This window comes from Mercenaria mercenaria, chromosome 7 (genome assembly GCF_021730395.1).
Source record: "Mercenaria mercenaria strain notata chromosome 7, MADL_Memer_1, whole genome shotgun sequence".
NCBI classification, from domain to species: Eukaryota; Metazoa; Mollusca; class Bivalvia; order Venerida; family Veneridae; genus Mercenaria; species Mercenaria mercenaria.
In genome coordinates this window covers 65573972-65597183 of record NC_069367.1, presented here as the reverse complement: position 1 = coordinate 65597183, position 23212 = coordinate 65573972, and the positions used below count along the sequence as shown (strand labels likewise).

Here is a 23212-nt window from a genome sequence, read left to right as displayed (position 1 = left end):
GTCTTTCGCTGATGTTACCAAGCTTTGTAAGCCTGCGCAATCTTAAAATGCACATTTATGCTTAATGAGTTACATTCGAGAATTGCACAATTACAAGTCATAATATGACAGATTACATCGTATATTGGTCATAGCAAAGGAATTGACACAACTTAACTTCATTCAGCAGTGAACTGTTTGAAGTTTGAGAAATCTAATGGAACTACATCCTTCACTGTGTTATTGGTCCATTTAGAGAATCGTTGGATAGCAAGGACTCGTCAAAAGGCTTTCAGCCTTTAGTCGACTCAAAAAAAAATGACCCATGCAGAGTTAGAGCAATTAAGAATATTTTAATTGCAATTTTTTAAACACTTTAATAATATATTTTTCTTTTTTATGTATTATAAATCTACAACTGTATGAACAAAAGTGATTCAACAACAACACAGGTTCAGGGTTATTATCTATAATGTAATTCTACAAGTCTAGATTAATCAATATAAATGCAGTTTTCAATGCAAATGATAATAAATGCTACAATAAATTATATATAAAATCTCACTTATAAAAATCATTATTATTCTAACTATACATTTCATACAATAAAGCCGCTTACCTGAAATTGACTATATATGACCTTGAATATAATTATGTATGAGATACTGTAACTTGAATGATAACAATTGTAAATAGTATAGAAACATAACAAATATATGAACAAGACAAGAAATCACAACTAACAAACTGTGGAACTGTGGCACAGACCTTGAAGATGTCACATTGAAACTATGTTAATACACATATTGTATTGTCTCATCATTGGTATCAAAGAAAGGTATCGCCAATAAATGCCACAAAAAAGAAAGACATTCTGAATAGACGTGATATAATACATATAAATCCTGTAACTGTAAGTCCTCAATCATTGTGAAATAAAGAGATTTTATTAGAGAGGTGAATGCCATTAGAAAGTTAATTTTACATTTATTCAGGTATGAAATACTTCATCAAATGTGTACTTTAATAAAATCAAAATTGTCTGCATTTGCACATCATCTTCTAGCAGGGTTTTCCCATGGGTATTGATATTGAGTTGGGTCTATATTTGTGTAAGTATGTGGGTTTATATCACAGTTCATCAGTTCAATGTAACTTCTAGTTGAGGATTCACTGGCAGTCAACATCACAGACGTTTCTCCTTCATCATTTCTATCTACCAGCTGGGCATGAAATGGTTGTTCAATAGGAGCTGTAGTTTTATTGAATTCATTTGGTACATTAACATTCTGCCTATTGTCTTTTATATAACCCGTATTAATTACTGTGGGTGCATCATTCTTTTTCCTTAAGTCTATTGCTTTCGCCTTTACTTTATGTACGGAAAGGGTATGCTTTCCAATATTTTCTTTACATGCACTGGAATAGTTACACATAGGACATTTGAACGGTTTTTCTTTTGTGTGTGTGCGAATATGCTGTTTGAGAAGTGTGTTATTAAAGAAAGATCGTCCGCAATCGTCACAAGCATATTTCTTATTGTTCTCATCATGTCTTTTCTTATGGACTCTTAAAGCAAGTTGGTTTTTGTACACCTTTCCACAAATATCACAGACTTCTGGTGCTTTGAGATGAACTGCATTTTTATGACATTGAATTTGGTGTTTTGTTTTAAAAGTAGACCCGCAAATGTCACAGGGATGTACTTTCAATTCTTCCAGTTCTTTCTCTTCCTTTCCACATGCTAGTTTTTGATGGTGAAGAAAAGAATAGTAGCCTCCCTTCAGTATTTTCCCACACGCATCACACTGATAATTTTTTAACAGAGACACACAGTCATTGTGGTTGGTATCTTTCTTGTGCTTCCAAAGTTCTTGACCTGTAACAAAGATGAACTTATGAATACAACTGTTTTATAGTTAAGGAACATCTGCCCTGAAAATATGCAAAATATGCCTGAAATTCCTTCTCCAACTATTGACCCTTGACCTCACTGACCCTATATGAATACTCTACTTTGGCCTTCCTAAAAAGTACTGGTATCTAGGCCAGGTTTCATTCACTATCCAAATTTGAGTTACTGTGTGAAATATAATACCTTAACTCTGGACTGATATTATATTAATAGTTTTCAGTAACAAAGTCTTTGACATTTTCCTACCTTAATTAAATTGATTAACACTGAGTGTTTATCAGTCATGTCAACAAACCCAAGAAGTGGATATGTTTTTCAAGCTTGCAATTTTTTACTGCATTCGAAGTATTTTATTTTACATTTTGATAAAATTTGCTACATTTCATGTGTATTGAAAATAGATTTATCAAACGGATTTCTCTTGCCATGCCAATGATGTAAATCACACAAAAATATCTTAAAGTATTACTATGTGTTCGTTTTATATCTGATATTTTGGTGGAACTAGGAAAGTTGTTGGAGATATACAAATGCTTTGCTTTATGAAAGGCCACACACACCATAATGTTATAATGGATTTTTGTTTTTGTAAGTTTAAACATTGCACCGATACAATAATAAGTCATATGGCAACTTTCACATGCGATACCGATCAACCAGTTTTTTCTACCTTTTGAATGAGTGTCATTGACATATGACCCTTAAATACATGTACTCCCTAGCTTGGTCTGACCATAAGTTTTCAACAGGACAAATTTCAGCTCAATATCTCAATCTAAACTAAAGTTCTCAACTGGACATGGCAAATTTAATTTTACTCAACCATTCACCATTATAATTTTTAACTATTTTTAAGCTTTGAACCACTAAAAGTACATGACTAAAACCAGCAATTAACAATTAAAAAATCCTCCATTCAATATCAAAGGATATTTGAAAAATGGCCATTAGCCAATGTGGTTTTGACACTGCTTCTGCGCATTGTCTTAAAGCAAAATCTAGCAAGTAGCTATACATCTGTACAATCATGCTAAAAAGTCAATACTGAAAAAAAAAGAACACACACACACAAGAAAAAGAGAGACAAAAACACAAGAGGGTCATGGTAGTCTTAAGTCCCACACCTGACCTTGACTATTTAATCTTGAATAAACATAATGACACACTGAATCATGATTTATATCTATGTTTTGCATACAAAAGCATAAAACAGGTCAAGTGCCCAGTGCCCTCATTTGAACAAATTTGAGCGAGGACCTTACAATGATTCTACATACCAAGTTTGATGAAGATCCATCTTGCAGTTCATGAGTTGTTTAAACGTTTTTTGTTTTTTTTTTAATTTTTAAAAGAGACCCCATATAATTATACAAATTCAAAAGGAAACCTTACAATAATTTTACAGACCAATTTAAGTTTGAAGAAGATCCATCAAGTGGTCCATAAAAAAAAGTCAATGAAAGGTATTTCTTATTTTAGCTCTAGTGGCCCCTAAAACCTGTACAACAATGTAATTAAAATTCAATCATAATAAACTGGACCTAGTCTTCATACAACCCAGTCTGAAACCTAACCTAGCCTTTATACAGACAAACACTCTGAGAAACCTTGATAAGATCAAGTTGAAAATATGGAATCAATTCAACATACTTGAGCAATGTCCAAGAGAAAACAAGTTTGATGAAATCAAGTAAAAATGTTGAAAAAGGACCCTGGATGCATGACAATCCATCTACATAAATAGCTCACCTGAATCACCCTGAGAACAATAGTTTTATCAAATGCCATTCTGCAGCTGAACACATTTTTAACAAATACTCATAAAATTCTTACGTGTTTTAAACTCTGTATCACACACAGCACATATGGGAACCGGCATCATATCCCTATGAGAATGGTACAAATGCTTTCTTAACATGCGGTCATTATGGAAGAACTTTCCACATGCATTACACTCAATATGTCCCATCTCTCGTAGCTCCTCTGGCGTGTGGTTATCCTTCTCAAACTGTTTCGGGGTTTTCTTTGGTGGTTCATGTTTCACATCATCTCTATGCTTCCATAACTCTTCCTCTGAAAACAGAAGGGCAATTACAACTACAATGAAACTGGCATTTTTCATGGCCTCAGGGGTTGCAGGGACACTTCAATGAAATAGAATTTGAAAACATGGACATAGTACCTTTAATAAGAAAATATGGTTGTCATTGGAGGGAACGACTGAAAATGAACAATATAGACAGGTGACCACTATATCCAAGTTTTTCAATGTAGGACAAAAACATTGTTTTAAGACTTAATCATGCTAATTATGTACATCAGGAATATTGTTTATAATAAAGTATAAGTGCTGGTATTATGTATGTTACACAGAAAAGGTTTCTTAAAAGTTAATCTTAAATTACAATCTAGATAAAAACAACACTGATGGGAGCAGTTCCTCTTTCCAAAACATTAGTTTCCACTTCTCTTTTTTTCAAGAGTACATTAAATTTCGCGGGTTGAGCGCAATACTGTTGTAACTCCTTCTTTATTTAATAGGAGTTATTGCAGTATTGCCCTCATTTTGTAGATTCTGTCTCGTAAATGGTGATAGTAACTTTAAGGTTTAATCTGACATCCTATTATAACAGATATATTACACTGATTTTGCTATGGCAACTTTTAACGACTGTTTTGAGTGAAAAATGCATATCACTAACAACAGATTTATTCAGACAAACAAATTAAATTATTAAACCACAACTTTAGACAACTACATTACCTGCGAGTTTGTTTACATCTGCACAGTAGAACAAATTCATGCATCTTAGCTTTTTAGTACAACAAAAGACATTTAGTGACGATTATAGTACATTTTGCCGACTTTCTACTGGCTGCAGACTGTGTTTAACTGGGTCATGTTATATAAAGGGTCATTATATAGTTTAGGCAGACTAGAAGGTGGCCTTTCTAAGCATGGACATGCTATATAAAGTTGACTGCCAATACAGGTTAGACTGTATACCATTTAAGTCTAAATTCAACATGAAACTCTTGACTTGATAAATTTTATGTATACTGTATAAGCTGTTTTGGAAATTTTACATTTATTTTTTGTGAAGCTGCCCTTGTTTGTAGTTTTACCTATCAAGTCATTCAAAAATATGTAATCCAAAACTTAACTGGATTACTTTGAAATATGTGAAGTGCATGTAGTTGTCAAATTTTTATAAGCATACTATAATTATGACTTTAAAAAATGTTTTGAAGTGTAAAATAAGTTCAGATCGACATTTTGTTAGTTTTTGTTGGTTTTAATATTTTTCCATTACAGCTTCTTTTTGTTGTGGGCCTACTTTGCGATACATGGTTCGGCTGTGTTTGGGGTGCTCTGTGCTTCCTGGAAATCTACCCTTACATTTTATCTTTTAACAACACACCAACACCAAGTCAGATGGTGAATTTCCAGTTTTTCACAGTGGAGGAAGACCCCCATTGTCCCTCCAAGTATTTTCAAGGCACCAGCATGCAGCTGGTTAGAACCACCAACCTTCCATAAGCCAGCAGGATGACAATCTAACATGAAAGAATTCACTGTTATCAACAAGTATTTAAACATAAAATTCATTTTTCCTATCTGTGTCATAGTTGTACTGATAAAGTGCAAGCAATACAGGTCCCCTACTGGCTTAAGGGCAGACAGCAGAAAATGGATATGATTTACACAACACAAAAAATAATATAAAACCCTTTACGTCTTAGTGTGACATCAACATTGGAGCTATGTGACTCTCATATGTCACACATCACCTTGTCATTGTGAGCCAAGTGAGCTAATAAAATGGACTGGAAACTAAATTTTGACTTACTTGTTTTAAACATACTGGGACAATCTGCACATTTGAATTCAAACCATTCATCAGGATGACGTCTCAGACAATGTCTCTTCAAGATAGATTTTGTTGCCAGTTCTAAATCACACAGAGGACATTTAACTCTTCGCTTAACATTTTTAAAACTTTTCTCTTTCTTATCTGGTTTTAACTTTTTTGAGCTAGAACCTCTTGTGCTATTTATGGTTTCATCATTGATGTTGACCAATGATGGCGTTTCATTCAGGTTCTCTACAGATGTGTCATTCTCATCATTCATATCACCATTACCATCATTTTCATCATCAGTATAATCCTCATCAGAACAACTTTTTCTTTTCAGTTTCATTGATTCACTATGGGGTTCTTCTGTGAGGTTGTCCTCTGTTTCTCCATCTACAATTTCAGGACCATTCTCTCTGATGGATCCATCCATTGCCTCGCCCTCTAGTTCTGATGCCTCTGGAAATATATCTGTGAACCCACTTTGGATTATGTCTGTAACAGTTTCCTCTGTCAAAACTGAAAGAAATAATACCTTTGTTACAATACTATCAATATGATGTGAGTGATGATATATGACAACTATTTCAAATTCAAATCAAAGCCATTCTAAAAGAAATTACAGAGATAGATTGAAAGTGCTTGAAATCTAAGTAAAAAGGAGACACAATTCATGTAAAAATGGTGTCTCAAATGATGTGGGAGATGAAGTGAAACAGCTGTTTCAATTTTGATTCAATTCAATTTAAACCATAAAAAAGGAAGAATGTGGAACACACGACCAAACAATGTGAGTAAATAACTGAATTTTATTTAATCCGGGTAATAATAGAGATAAAGTTAAAGTGCATCAAAACTTTAACCAGAAATTCTGAATAAAGATGAAATATTGCTGCAAGAGTTGGGCCTTGTATCCTAAGTTGTGGGTGATGATGAGTAACAAATTAACAATTATTTTAAGTCTGAAGAAAATTCATCAAGTAATAACAGACATAAAGTGAAAATGCATCAACATTTTAACCTGAAATAGGAAAAGGGGCATACTTCATGAAATTTGTTGCCAGAGTTGTGGGCCTTGTGTCATATAATGTGAGTGATGATGAGGAACAATTCTTTTTTTAAGTCTGAACCAAATACGTCAAGTAAAAACCAAGATAATGTGAAAATGCATCACAACCAAGCTGTGACATTGACGTTGGGACAAGAATAGCTCTCCATATACTTCGTGTAGTCAATCTGAATGTATGAAATTGAGTTGCTTGCCATAAAACTTTAACCAACACTATTACAATATCTGATCACAGGTACTATCACCTTTTGCATACCTGACCCTAAACATAAAGGGAACTGCTCCTACCAAGACCACCCCTTATGTGAAGTCTGATCATTATTGGGGAAGGAGTTTAGAAGATATAAAATTATAGAAATTGAAAAACTTGTCATGAAACTTTAAGGTGAAAGCAATGGCAACTAAGACAGTGACGAGTACAATAGCCTTTCTTATTCTTCTAATAGTCAAGCTAAAACAGCAAATAAGTAAAGAACTTGAACATTGCTCACTACTAAAACTTCATTCTTAATTATGCTATACCTGTTTGCTTTAAGAAACCTTTTATCCTGTTGAGAAGTGATAAGCAGTATTCACCAGTGTACCAGTTTTACCATGGTGGGTTACTATCAGTATGTACCATAACACATGTACCACATATTTTGGATATATCTGTTTGCATATACCAAAATTTAGACATAAATATTTTCCAACTTTACTTCAACATGTTCAAGAAGTTCTTGAATGAACAATATTAATTGTGTCTGTTGCTGAAAAATATATTTTGCCAAGTTTATGTCATTTTGTTCAAACATTGTCAACACAGTCTTCAGCAGGATCTATATTTTGCTACTTACATCAAGTAATTGAGAAATATAGTCCTCAGCTGTTAAAGTAAAGAATTGTATGTACCGGTAGTTTAAGATGTGAGAAATATGGTGATACTTGAAGTATAGAGCAAAATATCATGATATTTCTCAGTCTGAATGCTAGTTGCTTTACCCAACCCTACTACTGAGATTCCATAAAATAAATAAGATTTTTTTTTTCTACAACTGCCATAATTTATCTAAGAACAGCTTTTTGATATACTGATGTTCAGCTTAGCACAAAAACTGGATAACTAAATTATCATTACAGGGTTATTATACCTGTAACCGTACTTTGATCTGCACTGTTGTATTTGGCTCAAGTGGATTTTGCCAGGCTTGGATCCCATGGGGCACTTGCACCAAGTTGGGATCTGGCCTGGCAAAATCTGCGTGAACCAAATGTACCATTGCAGATCAAGGTACTATTTTAGTGACCATTTTACTATACATATAATGGTACTTATTGCATGACTGTGGCATTTTCCTTTGAAGTTTTGTGTTTTCTAAATTCTGGTATCGCCACGGTTAGCCGTGCTCTAAATTCCGTTGCACACAGGTATCGCTCACAGTTTTCTCTGTCTGGGGTGTAGAACAATACACACAAATTAGCAAGTGTTGCTGTGATAAGGTATTGAAAATGATAAGCTATTTGAAATAATTTATTACTGTATTTCTGTAGTTTAGTTCTCTACATCCTGATTTAAACTTGATTTTTTAAATAACATAAAAATAGTAACTGGCAAAAATGACTATGATATTCATTCAGTTTATAAAATTCAAATTCTTCTGCAAAGCTTTACAATACGTCTAGTGTTATTTCACGACATACATGAAACGTTTGTTGATAAAATTAGCTCGTGGGTTTGTTTACATGTCCCTATTTCTCCAGTTTTATGACCTCGTGCGCCTCAACCCCCCCCCCCCCCACTCCCGGCAAATTTCAAATTTTAGCAGTTAGTTAAAATCATTTTTGAACTCTATTTCACAACTTTTTTGTTTTGAAAAACAATTACACCAATTGATAAAGAATTTTCAATGCTATTATGCACTTTTTATAACTTTTTTCAGTTGTTTATTTAAAATTTGAAAAAGGATCTCTGATGTGAAGCATGCATAATTATAAAAAAACCTGCCAGCCATCTTGGCTTTTATATGTAGTTGGGGTTACCATGAAATGTTTCTAAGGAGCTCAAGAGGGAAATATTTTTAAATATTTTAAATTTAAGATTTTAAAAAATGTGTTCAGTTTACTGTTTTTAATCATGCAATAAATCAGTTTAGAGCAATACATTACGCGGTGTTAACGCGAGTATCATCATGCTTGGAGAATCTCAAGGAACGTATTTGATAGCAAACGACCTAGTAGAGGCTCGTTTGCTACCCAAATTACGTTCCCTGAGATTCCCCCGCGCATGATGATACCAGCCGGTAACACACTTTTATGAATTATCTAACTTATACCTATTTCTAGTGTTATATCAGTCAAAATTGACTACAACTTTAGACAAAACAAGAAGGTCATGATGACCCTATATCGCTCATCTGTTAAACTTGGCCTTGAAATCATCAAGATTAACATTCTGACCTTCATGAAGATAGGGTCATAAATTTGGCCTCTACAGTGTTAATGAGCTTTTCCTTTGATTTAAGTGGTGACCTAGTTTTTGACCCCACATAACCCAGTTTCAAACTTGGCCAAGGAATCATCAAGATAAACATTCTTACCAAGTTTCGTGAAGATAGGGTAATAAATATGGTCTCAGTAGTGTTAACAAGCTTTTCCTTTGATTTGACCGGATGACCTAGTTTTTGACCCCATATGACCCAGTTGTGAATCTGGCATAGGAATCATCAAGATAAACATTCTGACCAAGTTTCATGAAGATATGGTCATAAATGTGGCCTCTAACAAGATTTTTCTTTGATTTGACCAGGTGACCTAGTTATTGACACGACATGACCCATTTTCTAACTTGGCCTAGAGAGCATCAAGATAAACATTCTGTGCAAGTTTGTGTCAAATCAAAGCATAAATGAAACCTCTATATGGCTGAAAGAGCCAAAATAGAAAATTTTGTCCCTTTCAGGGCCAGTAACTCTAGAACCCATGACGGAATCTAGCCAGTTTTCGAAAAAAACCGAGATCTTATTGTGACTTAAGCTGTGTGTAAGTGTGGTTAAAATCGAATGTAAAATGTCACTTCTATCGTGTTCACATGGTAAACATTAACAAATTTTGGCTCTTTCTGGGGTCAATCAGGGACTGAAACTCTGGAACCTATGATTGGATCTGACGGATTCATCAGGGAATCCAAGATCTATTGTTGTTAAAGATATTTTGTAAGTTTGTATCAAATCAAACCATAAATGAAGTTTCTACATGGCTGCAAAGGCCAAAATAACAAATTTTGGCCCTTTAAGGGGCCATTATAAACTCTGGAACCCATGATGGGATCTGGCCAGTTTTCAAAAGGAACCGAGATATTATGCCAATACAAGTTGTGTGCAAGATTGATTAAAATCGATTGCAAAATGTGGTCTCTATAGTGTTCACAAGCCAAATTTGCAAGTTTTGGCCCTTTAAGGGGGTATAACTCTGGAACCCATGACGGGATCTGGCCAGTTTTCGAAAGGAACCAAGACATGCCAATACAAGCTGTGTGCAAGTTTAATTAAAATTTGTTGCAAAATGTGGTCTCTATCGTGTTCACAAAAAATTGTGGACAGACGATGACGGACGGACAATGGGCTATCACAAAAGCTCACCTTTTCACTATGTGACAGGTGAGCTAAAAAAACAACTGAAAATTTGTTTGAAAGAACGAACTTTTTGATCCAGGGAATTTCAAGACTTCATCGTTACATTATTTCTTATATCATATTTGAAGTCACCGTTAAAGCAGGTAGTCCCAGCATTGAATACTTTTTCCATATCTGATGGCAGTTGAATACAGAGTTTTGAATTTGTAAATGAAATACAAGCTGTATTTCGGACAGAAAATTTGTAGGTATATGATTAAAACCTGTTATTGTTATCCACATTTTTTTTGTGCCAAGTATATTATCAATATTTGAGGTGACATATTATCATTACGGCAATACTGAATAATCTGTTTAAGAAATAATATACACAAATTGAATAAAATAACTGTATTCTTTTGTATTTCCTCGATGGTAATTATACATGCTTTGCATTACTATTGTTTACAGATCAAATTGCCCCTTCAACATTTTTCAGATCGATAGAGTTGTACATTTACGTCACAAAAACTGTGAAGCTGAAGCTATTTTTGGAGTAATCCCAAAAAGTTAACCCCGCCTCATCCGCAAGAAATTATTCATTCACCTTGTTGTAAAACTTTTTTTCTTTATCTTTATGTCACACAAAGCGCGCGCTCTGACTCTATACTTGCATACATTGTAAAGTGCAATAAGGTGATAATGGATATGTTTTAAAAGTAGAATGCTGGGTATTTCAACTAGGTTCAAATGAAAACAGCGTTTTTTGTTTGTTATGACAATTATTATCGACGAATTTCCATCCATGCAAGGTATATAAGGTTTTATAGAAAAATATCATTGAACCTTCCAGTTACGCAACACTTGTAGATCTAATTGTCATATCCATAAAACTGATTTATTTGATATTCAAACCTCTGCAGAGTCTTCCGTAGCTTAACTATCGCAAATCCAGCTCCATGATTATAGATTTAGTTTTTTATTTTATTTTTTGGTGGGGTTTAGCTTCTACTTGTATGTGAATTTATCTACTAGGCCTATTTATTTGAAGTTGTTTAAATACTATTTCAGTTATTTACATACAGGCAGTTGATAAGCTTTTATAGACTCACATAAGTCAAAATAATTCGATGTTTAGTTTGTTCTATACATGTATTTGTGACGGTCACTCTAAAAGGACCAAAATATTTGAGGATGAATAACAGTACACCGTCATGTAAAGTTATTGGTTTTACCGCTTGCACATTATATGTTACGTTAATCGTGTTAAGGGGAATTATGTTAACTTTTACATAAATTAATGAGGAACTGAATCCCACTTTTGATTAGTCTATATAATGAGACCTCGGGTAGACCGATTTTACATTTTGATATATTACGTTGTCTACCTTAAAAGGGGATATCAACCAGTCAAAAAATATAACGATATTCAACTCTTGAGTAAAATTATTTGGACTACCTTTTGATACATGTAAGTTTTAGTTGAATTTATCTTATATTCGCAACAATATCAGCATTTAAACCCAAATCTGGCGATGACAATTTCTTTCGAGTGGAGAAAACTACTCGTAACTGTTTCCTAGGATCGCGTCAAATTAGTTAGACTAAGACTCACATATTCCGTAAGAAATTGCCTACTTTTTTTCAATTAAGGAAGCATGGTCGGTTCCGGGAATCAAATTTATGCCCTTCAATCAACGATGAGCGAATCCAACAACTCGAGTCAGTCACCTTTTATAATTATTGTTAAAAAACTAAACACGAGGTACATTATTCAAAAGTATGCAGCAAAAGGTACTGAAATTTAGGCAGAAAAAGGCCTGTAATGTACAAGAGGGTGTCTTTTTTTCATATCCACGCTACCTAAATGTAGTTTGCATTGTGGCAAGATTCATTTAAATTTTAAATGAAGATTAGTTCTAGTACCACTGTTACAATCCAGTTAAACACCTTCTCCGTCAGGCAGCCTATGTAAACAAGTTCATTCAGTAATTTTTACTCGTATCGGAAAGGCGGAGTTACCTGTATCTGACGAGATCCAAAAATAGCTCCAGCATCGCTGTAAAGGTACAAGTTTATCGATTTAAGAAAAGACGAAAGGGCAATTTGATCTGCAAACAGTAGTAAAATGAGAAATAACAAGCATCTAGTTACAAACTGACAGTGGCATATAGAAGGCCAAGACAATGTCTAAATATATTATTAAATTAATGTACTTAGTATGCACAGTAGTTGATGTATTACAGCCCTTTTTTTGTAAATTTGGGGAAGGGTACGCCGCGAAATCATTGTTTGGAGGAATATATTTGCTGAAAAGTTGTTAAAATCAGGACTGAAAATCAAAACTAATTTCATTTTTTTTGCATGGGGAATTTTTGGCCAAGGTGGGGAAAAAAATATACTTTTTAGATTGGGGAATAGGGCCGAATTTCGGCCCTAAAATCAGCATAAAAAAAGGCCTGTATTAAGGTGAGTTTAGACCACACTTTGTTTCTACAGTGTAAGATAGTAATTATTCTATGTTTATAAATCTATACTGAAAAGAGAATGACTGAATAAGTTTGCAGATGAAGTTGTGAAAATACATTAATTCAGGGAGGGCCTAAATTGTCCACCTATCATCATGTAGAATAGCTGTATTGTTCCAGTATTATCAGAATGATTTGAACGAAGTTCATGTGGGAGGAAAAGGTAGGTCACTGGGTCGTGGTGAGTCTTTAAAATTCATTTAAAGTTTTTCTGTTTGTTCTTTGTTGGAAAATATCGGAAAGCATGTTTATTTGGAAGAAGTCTTTATACAGAAGAATAAAGTAGGCTTTTCACATTTACCATTTAGCAAACATGTCCAGTTTTTCTGTTTGAACAACAACCTTATGGCATCCTCTTGATTGGTAGATATCAACATTGTAACATGGTACTGGCTCACTTCACCCATTGCTACATTCTCCCTTCACAACACGTTTTGAAACTGAAAATGTAAGTAAAATGTAAAAGTATAAACAGATAAAAGAGAAACGCTGTACTTACATACATGTACCCCAGTCTACACACCTCAGCCAGTTCTTATTTATTTATTACAACACTGTGTAATTTTCATTATGGCTTGATTTGGTATCATATGAAAACAGATTTTTATCAACCATAATTGGTCCTGGAATACGCCTGTTTTATGAAGAGTGGGACGCAAGCTTATTTACACTCCATAATTAATTGTTTACAAACACCTGCAAATACACAATGTTTGGCACTTGGTAAATTCCAGAGAGCAATATTAGTGGGCGGAGTCAGCTGATTGTCATTGATAGCGCGTATAGACAGTATTACTCGTCTGCACTACATCCTGAGCCAAAGGCATGATGATGTGCATGATCTACGCAATTATATGTGATTGTCGCTGTCGGCATGTTTGCACAGGTGACAATCTCTGGTTGCAAACCAATAGTTTATAAAGTGTTTGAAGTAACTTCGATTGTTTTCTCATGTACTAATTACTTGGCAGAAATATAGAACATTTTAGAAAAAGAGATCTGAATCTTCGTGTAATTTTAAAATGGTGTTCATGTGGTCATACCTTGATTAATTCTCTGATTCGAAAGAGTTCCGTCAGTCTAGTTAGGACTTCAACTTTTTTACTTTTGGGAGTACTAGGACTGCAAATTAGAGACCACCAAATGATAACCCATAGACTTACATTTTACAATTATGGCATGTACAGCCTTCCATAAATCGAAACATGTATATCTAAGTACATGTTTCTCAAGAACTATCTTAGTTCTACCAAAATATCCGACGAAACACATATGAATAGTGATACTTTATTGAAGCAATTTTCGTGTGAATGAGATGATCCCGTTTACATCGCTGGCATGGCGGGAGAAATTCGGTTGATAAAATTTTCTTTCAATACACATAAAAATTTAAATGTAGCAAATTTTGTCAAAATGTACAATAAAATACTGTAAATGCAGTAAAAAGTATCAATTTTGAAAAAAATAAATCACTTCTTGGGTTTGTTTACATCGAATGTGTTGACATCACTGACCAATTAGTCCTGGCTTCCAAAATTCTAAATGCCGCTTTATCATATTTTGTTTTTTCCTAGATGCAGCTTCAGAGTTGCTCCTGTCCAAATCCAGCATCTAAACCGGGTTCGCTGAAGTATCTTAAGCTACTGACCAATCAGAACGCACAGACGCTATCTTAATTCCCAGGTATCCACTTACCTCATTCCCAGTAAGTTCCCTGTACTTTTTTGAATTGGTGGTCTCTGACCTGCAACTCAAAATTGCAAGTGAAAACGCTGCTGACCTAGCCTATTTCTACATTAGAAGTGTCTAGGGGTACGGATCCGTACCTCTAGAATCTGATTCTAGAGGTACGGGTCCGTACCTCTAGACAAGCCTGTTAGGGGTTTTCTAGGGATACAGACCTCCTTTTTCTAGAGATTTAGGGTTATTTATATCTTAAATTGTGTTGAAAATGAAATAACAAGTAAGTCTTAACCAGTCTTCACTTAAAACTTGGATCTAATTGGTTTACAGATACCAGCGTTCACCCGATTGTTTACCTTCTCTTTCAAAACCTAAATAACCGAGGAACTCCAAATGAATACACTGTTCCGTGCTGATTAGTTTGTTGTCAAATAAACTGTTGATAACAGCTAGATTAATGAATGAATCTATCCCTTAAATGAATTCTATTTGAAATTCGATCAGCAAATAAATAAATAAATAAATTAGGCATAATAATATGCACCAATTTATTTTGTTATTTAACAAGCAGTCAGGGGTGTAACTGTTTTAAGTTATGTAACCTATTTCAGTTACTTTTTCATGCATTTTATAACCTGTATTAGTTATAAAATGTGAGCTAACTCCGGTAAGTTATTCAAAAAAAGTCTTTTTGCTGTTCTCACAAAGTGACCTATACAGTGAGATAAGTAGCAATCTGTGGTTAATCAAATTCTCTTTTAGTCTGATCATGACCTGATAAGCATAATGGGATGCTAAGAATTTTATGGCTTTAAACATTTTGCGTAAAACTTTATCAGCCATGCGTAAAAAAATTTACTGCATAGCTGGAAAGATGAGAGTTCAAGGATTCAGGGAAATAATTACATTAGACACATTCAAAATGAGGAATTGGCACATGAGGGCTTTGTAATATTTTATGATAACTGAAACAAGTTATGAAAATATAAGCAATAACTCAAATGGGTTATAAACTGCAATAACTTGAAACAGTTACACCCCTGACTGACAAGGTATAATGATAATTGGCACGGAACTGATTGTTTAATAATCAATTAAGCGACATTAAGTAAAAGAAACTGTTTGTGAAAACGTCCCATGTATCTCGTAACAGCTTCCAATTGTGTGAAAAACATAGATACACTAAGGGTTAATTATCAATTAAAAATAGTTTTCCCCCAACATATTTAACATTATTTTGTTTAATCTTTATATTTTTTTTTTCGCCGTTCAAATCCTCGTGATTTATTTGGTGTTCCTCGGTTATTTACGTTCCGAAAGAAAATGTAACAAATCAGATGAATGTTGTTATCTGTAAACCATTTAGATCCAAGTTTAAGGTGAATTCTGTTGAAATGTTATTTGTTATTTCATTTTCAACAAAATTTGAGATGTAAAAGACCGTTAATCTCTAGAAAAGCGGAGGTCCGTACCCCTAGAAAACCCCTAACAGGCTTGTCTAAAGGTACGAATTCTGTTTTCTGCCCACCCGATCATTGTCTTATCAGTTCTAAAAATAGAATTTGTATACAAACACGATCTCTCCTATTGAACAACTATCAGTGCGCAACTTCATTTTGTCAATCATATCATTTCACCACTGATTTACGTTAAGAGAAGTTCGTCAAATCTACATGTAATCAATGACTTTGTACCTATATTGCTGATTAAACCCATTGTTCTTCCTTGCCAGTAAGATTTAGACGACAGGTCGAGTCGGAAAGTTATATTTTGCTAGTGTTTTGGGCATGCGAAAACGAAAGTAGAATGCGACGTAAAAAATACATGCTGTGAAATTTGCTAGATTAGATCGTCTGCCACTATTTTTATCACTCCCCCGTTGCTCGGATGTTTTTGCGATACATACAGTGACTGACTATGAGTCTGGTTTTTTTTTTCGTCTAATCACACATTATTCAGTAATATAAACATAAATGTGAATACCAATGGTTCAATGCGAGTAATAACTCAAAATTTAGGCTTGCCTGACGCATGCGGCTGTGCACTTTCATCTTAAATTTCGGCCTTATAAAATCATTTTGGCAAATTATTAACGAAAACAAAACTAGGGCCTTGCATTTTTAGTATATTCATTTAAATCTAGATCAGTTTTTATAACTTAATCGCTAAGTTATCGGTTATTTTCATACCGATGTACGTTTTCAAATTTTCAAGATGGCGACGACTTCTGCATCGGCGCGTCATGAATGTGCTTCGTAATATTACAAATCAAGACATCGGTCGATTTTAATGAATTTGGTATCATTCTAAAGCTTAAACGTTTATCTTATTATTTTTATAAATGATATCCGTAAAGGAATAAAATAAATCTTGTAGAAAAATCGATATAAAATATTTCGAGTCTGGTCAATTTTCATGGGTTGGTCGGCGATCGGCAAACCTTCAATATTTTATTTTTAAAGGCCTAATTAGCGCATCGAAAATGTGCGATAATCAATCTACATTTTTAATGATTACAACCTTATAAAATAATTATCGTTTAATTGACCGTTTCAATCATATCTTCCGTAAAAAGGCTACATGTTGCTTCACCGTCGAAGTGCTAAAAACAAACAAATTTTCGTCTACTGTTCCCAATTAAACTATCATAAAACAGTAATTGATTGAATAATCCTGTCAGTTCTTAATCAGGGTCATTCACGGTTGATGCACCCACGTGTCGACCTGTTGATCACAGCTGCTAATTGACGGTACAATACACGGAATATGGCCCGCGGACATTGGCTTTCCAGACTGGTTTTGAAAGGGCACTTGTCAAGATAAATATACAAGCTTCATAGAATAAAAGGGCACGTGGCGCAAACGGGCGGTTTGAAGGGCAGCTTGGCGGCACTTCAAACGGGGCATGGCGCTGCGCCATGTTAAAAAGGCCTGCAGGAAACACTACCATACCTCTAGAATCAGATTCTAGAGGTACGGATCCGTACCCCTAGACACTTCCTTCTACATTTTGTCCGGTACCGGGCCTATCCGAAATCACAAATAATTCAGCAATTATATTACGTCAAATGTGTTCAATATCACATTGATGTACGTTTGCAATAGAAAATTCTTATGTACTTGTATTTACAATAATGCTTTGATTTCATAGACTAAAGCATACAATCGCTAAATTCTATTTCACCTTCTGTTTCCGCTTTGTTGTTGTTGTTTTCAACGAAGTTGATATATTCCGTCCCCACCCGTTATTTCTTTCGGTCAGATAACTATTCCCTATACATGTTACACTGTGCAGGCTCTCTTTTTAAAAAAAAAAACCAAAAAAAAAAAAAAACCAAAAAAAAAATTAATAACAAGGACCCATTTTAAGAATTCGAGAGAGTCATTATTGCATGAAAATTAATGAAACATATTTTGGTATCTAATGATATGTGCTTTTATGATAAACGGAGCACTTTTAGAATCTGTCCGTAGGTAAAATCTGCATAATTTGCAATATCCAGTAACTGTATGGTTTAAATAAAGGTAAGGCTTTTTTAGTTTGTATATTTCATAATTGGGGGGCTGCTGCCCCCCACACCCCCCGCATTTTCTAAACCTGGCGAGGAAAATATATCCATGCTACCATATCGATAAATAAAAGAATGCCCAAATAACGAGAATAGCTACGGACAGATTCTAAAGTCTAGCCATGATAAACATAACATTCTGTGCTCTTATCAACATATGTATATGGTAGCAAGACGTTTTGACCCCTTGACATTTTGACCCCTAATAAAATAAGATGACACCTTGACCCCTTGACACTTTGACCCCTATTTTCAATTTTTTCATAGTGACACTTTGACCCCTAATACATTGTTATATTAATATCTAACTGAGTCAAATTGATATTGTATTTTGTAAATTCATTTGTATATCTGGACTGCATTGTCTAATTAATGTTCTGTTTACTCATAATAAATTGAATCTGACTTATTCATTTGAACTGTTTATCGGAATTAAACATATCTGGCTATGTTTGGTAAGATTTTGGAATGAATGCAATTATTTTCCACTATGCTATAAATATTATACATGTTGCATTAAAAATGTCAATGATAAATTATGCAAAAATTATTTTATAAGATTTACTAAGTATAATAGTATTGTAGTTATTGCAGTCAGAATAGATAGAATATCAAGGATGTGTTTGTTGATTGATTAATATAAATGAATATATATTTTGTGGAGTGTAAAATTCACTAATAAGATTTGAGCAATTAAAGTCTAACACTTGTTATAATAGCATTTTGTTTCACGTTTATCAATTTTTTCAATGTATTTTCAAAAAAAAAAATGATATTTCAATATTAATCTAATTTCAAATATAAAAATATTCAAAAATAACTTCAATTACAATTATTCTTTAAACAGATTATGAAATTTATCTATCATTTAATTTATTCTTTAAAGGCATACTTGAACTCCATCAATAGGGTGGTGATTGGATTAAAAATTTACTGTGGTGTGATAATTGGATTACACTGCACTATAAACTGAAGTGTGCCCCTAATTACTCTAATCTAGGTACAATACAATAAACCTGTGTCCTTTAAGTGTTACCTAATGGGGTCTCACCTTCACAACATGCAATTAGTTTTAAGGATATCAGGCTAATATTTAATGAAAATTCCTTAAAATCAAAATGTTTTTTATCTTAGTTGAATATATGTAAAAGTTTGAAGATAGTGAATTAACTTTATAGAAAATGTGAGCAAAACAGTAATGTGATTAAATTAACCATAATAATTCAATAACCTTACACACATTTTTATATCGATACAACTTCTTTGATACAGCACGAGTGCAATTTTAAAAATGTTACCCTATTATTGATGTACTATAATGCATATATCCTTCCCATTCTCGATTATTGTTGTACTATTTGGGGAAAAGATACAAAATGTTACATAAATAAAGTGCAAGTAATACAAAAAAGAGCGGCCAAGATTATACTTAACAGACCGATAAAGTCACCTACATTAGAACTTTTTAATGATCTAAAATGGCTTAAATTAAGAACAGGGTAAAATATCACAAATCTATGCATAACATGGTACCGATCTACATGACTGAAATATTAAGTGTTATTATTATCATATTATTATTATAATATCATATTATTATAATTATTATAATTATATACGAATCTTTTTACTGTTTTGTCTAAAAATTATAAAAGAATTAATTAATTTATATTCACATATCAAATATATTAGAAATAATATACGAGTTTTGTTAAGGTTAAATTAAACTAGCAAGTTGCAAACAAACATATTTCAGTTCTTTGATTGTTACAGAAATCTCCAGAGTTCAGTACCGCAGAGCAAATCGACTTGGTCAGGAGCTAGCGTTTACTTGTCACCTATGTAAGCAGAATAGCAGCGACGCCACTCCACCGGGGGCCTTCAACCTGAGTCTGAGTATGGGTACTTCTGCAGACTTTTCTGCTGAACCAGTCGCCGACAGTACCACCAACGAATCGGTTTATCTGATCAATTTTAGGTTTGTGGCAGGCTCTTCGGGAGGTCTTCCCAGGTACATCTCTACATGGGTGTGCTTTCCACTGGGCTCAGTCCATCATTCGTCATGTGAAGGAGCATGGTCTCGCCAAAACTTACCAGGACAGGACAACCGTTCACCAGCTGATAAGCAAGCTACTTGCTCTTCCTTTTCTACCAGGTCGGGACATCGAGAGAGCGTTCCAACGTCTGAGGGACCGGGCCATGACCAGCTCGCAGCCAGTGCGGGATCTTTTCCAATACGTCTGGGACCAGTGGTTGTGCTCAAGTGTGTGGACGGTCGATGAGTGGAGTGTCTACAAGCAGCCTGTACGCACAAACAACGACTGTGAGGGTTGGCACCGGCACCTCAACCAGAAAGCTGGACGCAGCACGCTGCCATTCTACGTGCTAGTTCCACTTCTTCATCAGGAAGGAAAGTTGGTTTCAATCACTGTTGCTCTTGTGTCTCAACAGGCAGTGATAAGGAACCGCCGCCAAGTGTATGTGTCAATGGACAGTCGTATTGGCGATCTTTGGGACAAATACGATGACCATGACATTGTGTGCGAAGACTTTCTTGCACAGGTTGGTGAGATCTATGGCCGTATGTAAATCCTCAATTAAATTGAAAAAACAGTGCCAGTGACTGACCAGTATCAAGTAAATAGTGTACAAAGTGTATTATATTTTATGTGATGTATTTTTCTTATTTGTGTCTTTGTTGTCTTCTGTTTGATTTGTATGTTTTACAGTCTTCTGTCTTTTGTATAATGTTTATATATTTATGTTGTGTTGTTTATTTCATGTAAATAGTGTACAAAGTGTATTTAGATGTATTTTTCTCATTTGTGTCTTTGTTGTCTTTTGTTTGATTTGTATGTTTTACAGTATTCTGTCTTTTGTATAATGTTTATATATTTATGTTGTCTCTTTCATGTAAATAGTGTACAAAGTGTATTTATTCAATGTATTTTATGTTTTAAGTGATGTATTTTTCTTATTTGTGTCTTTGTTGTCTTTTGTTTGATTTGTATGTTTTACAGTATTCTGTCTTTTGTATAATGTTTATATATTTATGTTGTCTATTTCATGTAAATAGTGTACAAAGTGTATTTATTCAATGTATTTTATGTTTTAAGTGATGTATTTTTCTTATTTGTGTCTTTGTTGTCTTTTGTTTGATTTGTATGTTTTACAGTATTCTGTCTTTTGTATAATGTTTTATATTTATGTTTTCTGTTCCATGTACATAGTTTAGCGTTACTTGTATTTATTTATAAAAATAAAGTAGAATACCAGTAAATGAGAAGTTTCGAACAGAGAGTTATTTTTTATTTCAATTAATAAATGAATTTATTTATATCTAATTACTAACAGGATTAGTAATTTCATCTAAATAATTGCTTAGATACCTGCAAACGTTTGTGAAACATCATTGTTAATAATACCAACACGAGTAAACCAACACTCATAATTTAAAACCATACTTTGTAACCTACTCATAGCCTAGAACTTGTCCATTTACAGCTTTTATCAATGACTTGCATGCACATTAACAAATTAAACTGCAGAAAAATATACCCCTAGCCACAAAAAAATGTAAGGGGTCAAAGTGTCAAATAAAAAAATGTAGGGGTCAAAGTGTCACTGAAAATAGGGGTCAAAGTGTCACTAAGGGGTCAAGGTGTCATCTTTGGTAAAAAAATTTAAGGGGTCAAAATGTCAAGGGGTCAAACCGTCTGACATTCATGTATATGGCTTCTGGTCAAAACGCAGTTGTGAATCCATGCTAGTAAATTTCACCCGGAAGAGCCATGACAGTCTTGAATAAGGTCAGACAACAGAGATATGGCAGATACCGGACAGGTTGTACTGGACGTAGCATTAAGTACAGTATACTTAAAATTACTGACTGGAACAGGTTTTTTTCACAACTTTTATGTGTCATTTTCTGTCCAGCTCGCAAGAAGCCCGCATATTGTAAGTATTACTTACAATGGACATTAAAATTGAAAAATAATGACGAGTAGCGTAAAAGCCCATCCTTCATGAATCTAAATCGGTATCCAATTCTATACTTAGCATTTAGAGTCTATTTATACATATGATGGAGACATGGGCCCCATTGAATCGCTCTGTTTTAATATGCCCCTTGTTTGATCGATCAATTACATTCCAAGACTAACAGAACAATTCTGACTGTTAAAACGCCAGGGACTACCCTCTTTTCACCTCTTACAACCCCCTGTCTTCCCCGTATATTCCCTCTGTTTTATATAAAATTGCCTCTTTTCCAATTTTGCCACTTACAAAATTCCATTCTTACAAAATAGTTCTTATTACGAAAAAGCTAGGAATTAACCCCCTTTCATCTCTTATTACCTTCTATCTTCCTCATATATTCCCCATGTTTGCTGATCCGCGATAAAATTTCATATTTTTCAAATATCGCCACTTACAAAATTTGTTTAAATCAAAATGTAGAGAAACTACAAACATACTCTGAAAAAACATATCAAACAACTTATTATTTTAAGACCTTATAAAAACAACACTTGCTGATGTGTGTGTATTTTTCTACATCCCAGATTTTTAGAGTTTAATATTTCTATATTGATTGCTAGATTATCTCAAGTAATGGGCATGTTAGCAATATCTGAAGAGACAAATGAGTGTTATGAAGAATATGTAAGTTCACATTTCTTCTTCAATTGCCCATTGTTTTCATTTGCTAGTGAATCATTGAAAGTAAGCTATTTTTAGCTGACAGACAGCCTTGTTATTTGATAGGCTCCTCCTACAAATATTACTGCCAGGGTAGTAAAAGTTGGGCTTTTAATTGTCATGGATTTCAGTAAAGCTTTCGATAAGGATGATCATCACAAACTTGTGCTTAAACTACAGAAGCTAGATGTAAGGTAAGGGGGTCACAAACTGGTTCTACTCATTTCTAAGACCGCGTTACCAACATGTTATTATTAAAGATAAAAATCAGACACTTTACCCGTCCTGGTAAGCATCAAGGCCCAAGGTAAAGTATATTAT

The 23212-nt window shown here is 34.0% G+C and overlaps 2 protein-coding genes across 4 annotated transcripts; one reads left to right on the top strand and one right to left on the bottom strand.

The window, feature by feature from the left end:
- Positions 1-432: 432 nt before the first annotated feature.
- On the bottom strand, positions 433-17924 carry LOC123554032 (zinc finger protein 626-like). Of its 3 annotated transcripts, none has more exons than XM_045343876.2 (5): positions 17806-17924; positions 13240-13378; positions 5746-6270; positions 3728-3967; positions 433-1858 (listed from the first exon to the last, which is right to left on the bottom strand). In XM_045343876.2, the coding sequence occupies exons 2-5, from the start codon at positions 13343-13345 to the stop codon at positions 1035-1037; spliced, it is 1695 nt and encodes a 564-aa protein (XP_045199811.2). In that variant the 5' UTR covers positions 13346-13378; positions 17806-17924; the 3' UTR covers positions 433-1034. The 3 variants fall into 3 exon arrangements, with proteins under 3 accessions (XP_045199811.2, XP_045199812.2, XP_045199814.2); XM_045343877.2 differs by lacking the exon at positions 17806-17924 and adding an exon at positions 14634-14804; XM_045343879.2 differs by lacking the exon at positions 17806-17924 and adding an exon at positions 7343-7471.
- Positions 17925-18638: 714 nt separating this feature from the next.
- LOC128558324 (uncharacterized) lies at positions 18639-20956 on the top strand. The gene is made up of 2 exons (XM_053547252.1): positions 18639-18645; positions 20169-20956. The coding sequence occupies exons 1-2, from the start codon at positions 18639-18641 to the stop codon at positions 20777-20779; spliced, it is 618 nt and encodes a 205-aa protein (XP_053403227.1). The 3' UTR covers positions 20780-20956.
- The last annotated feature ends 2256 nt before the right edge of the window (positions 20957-23212 follow it).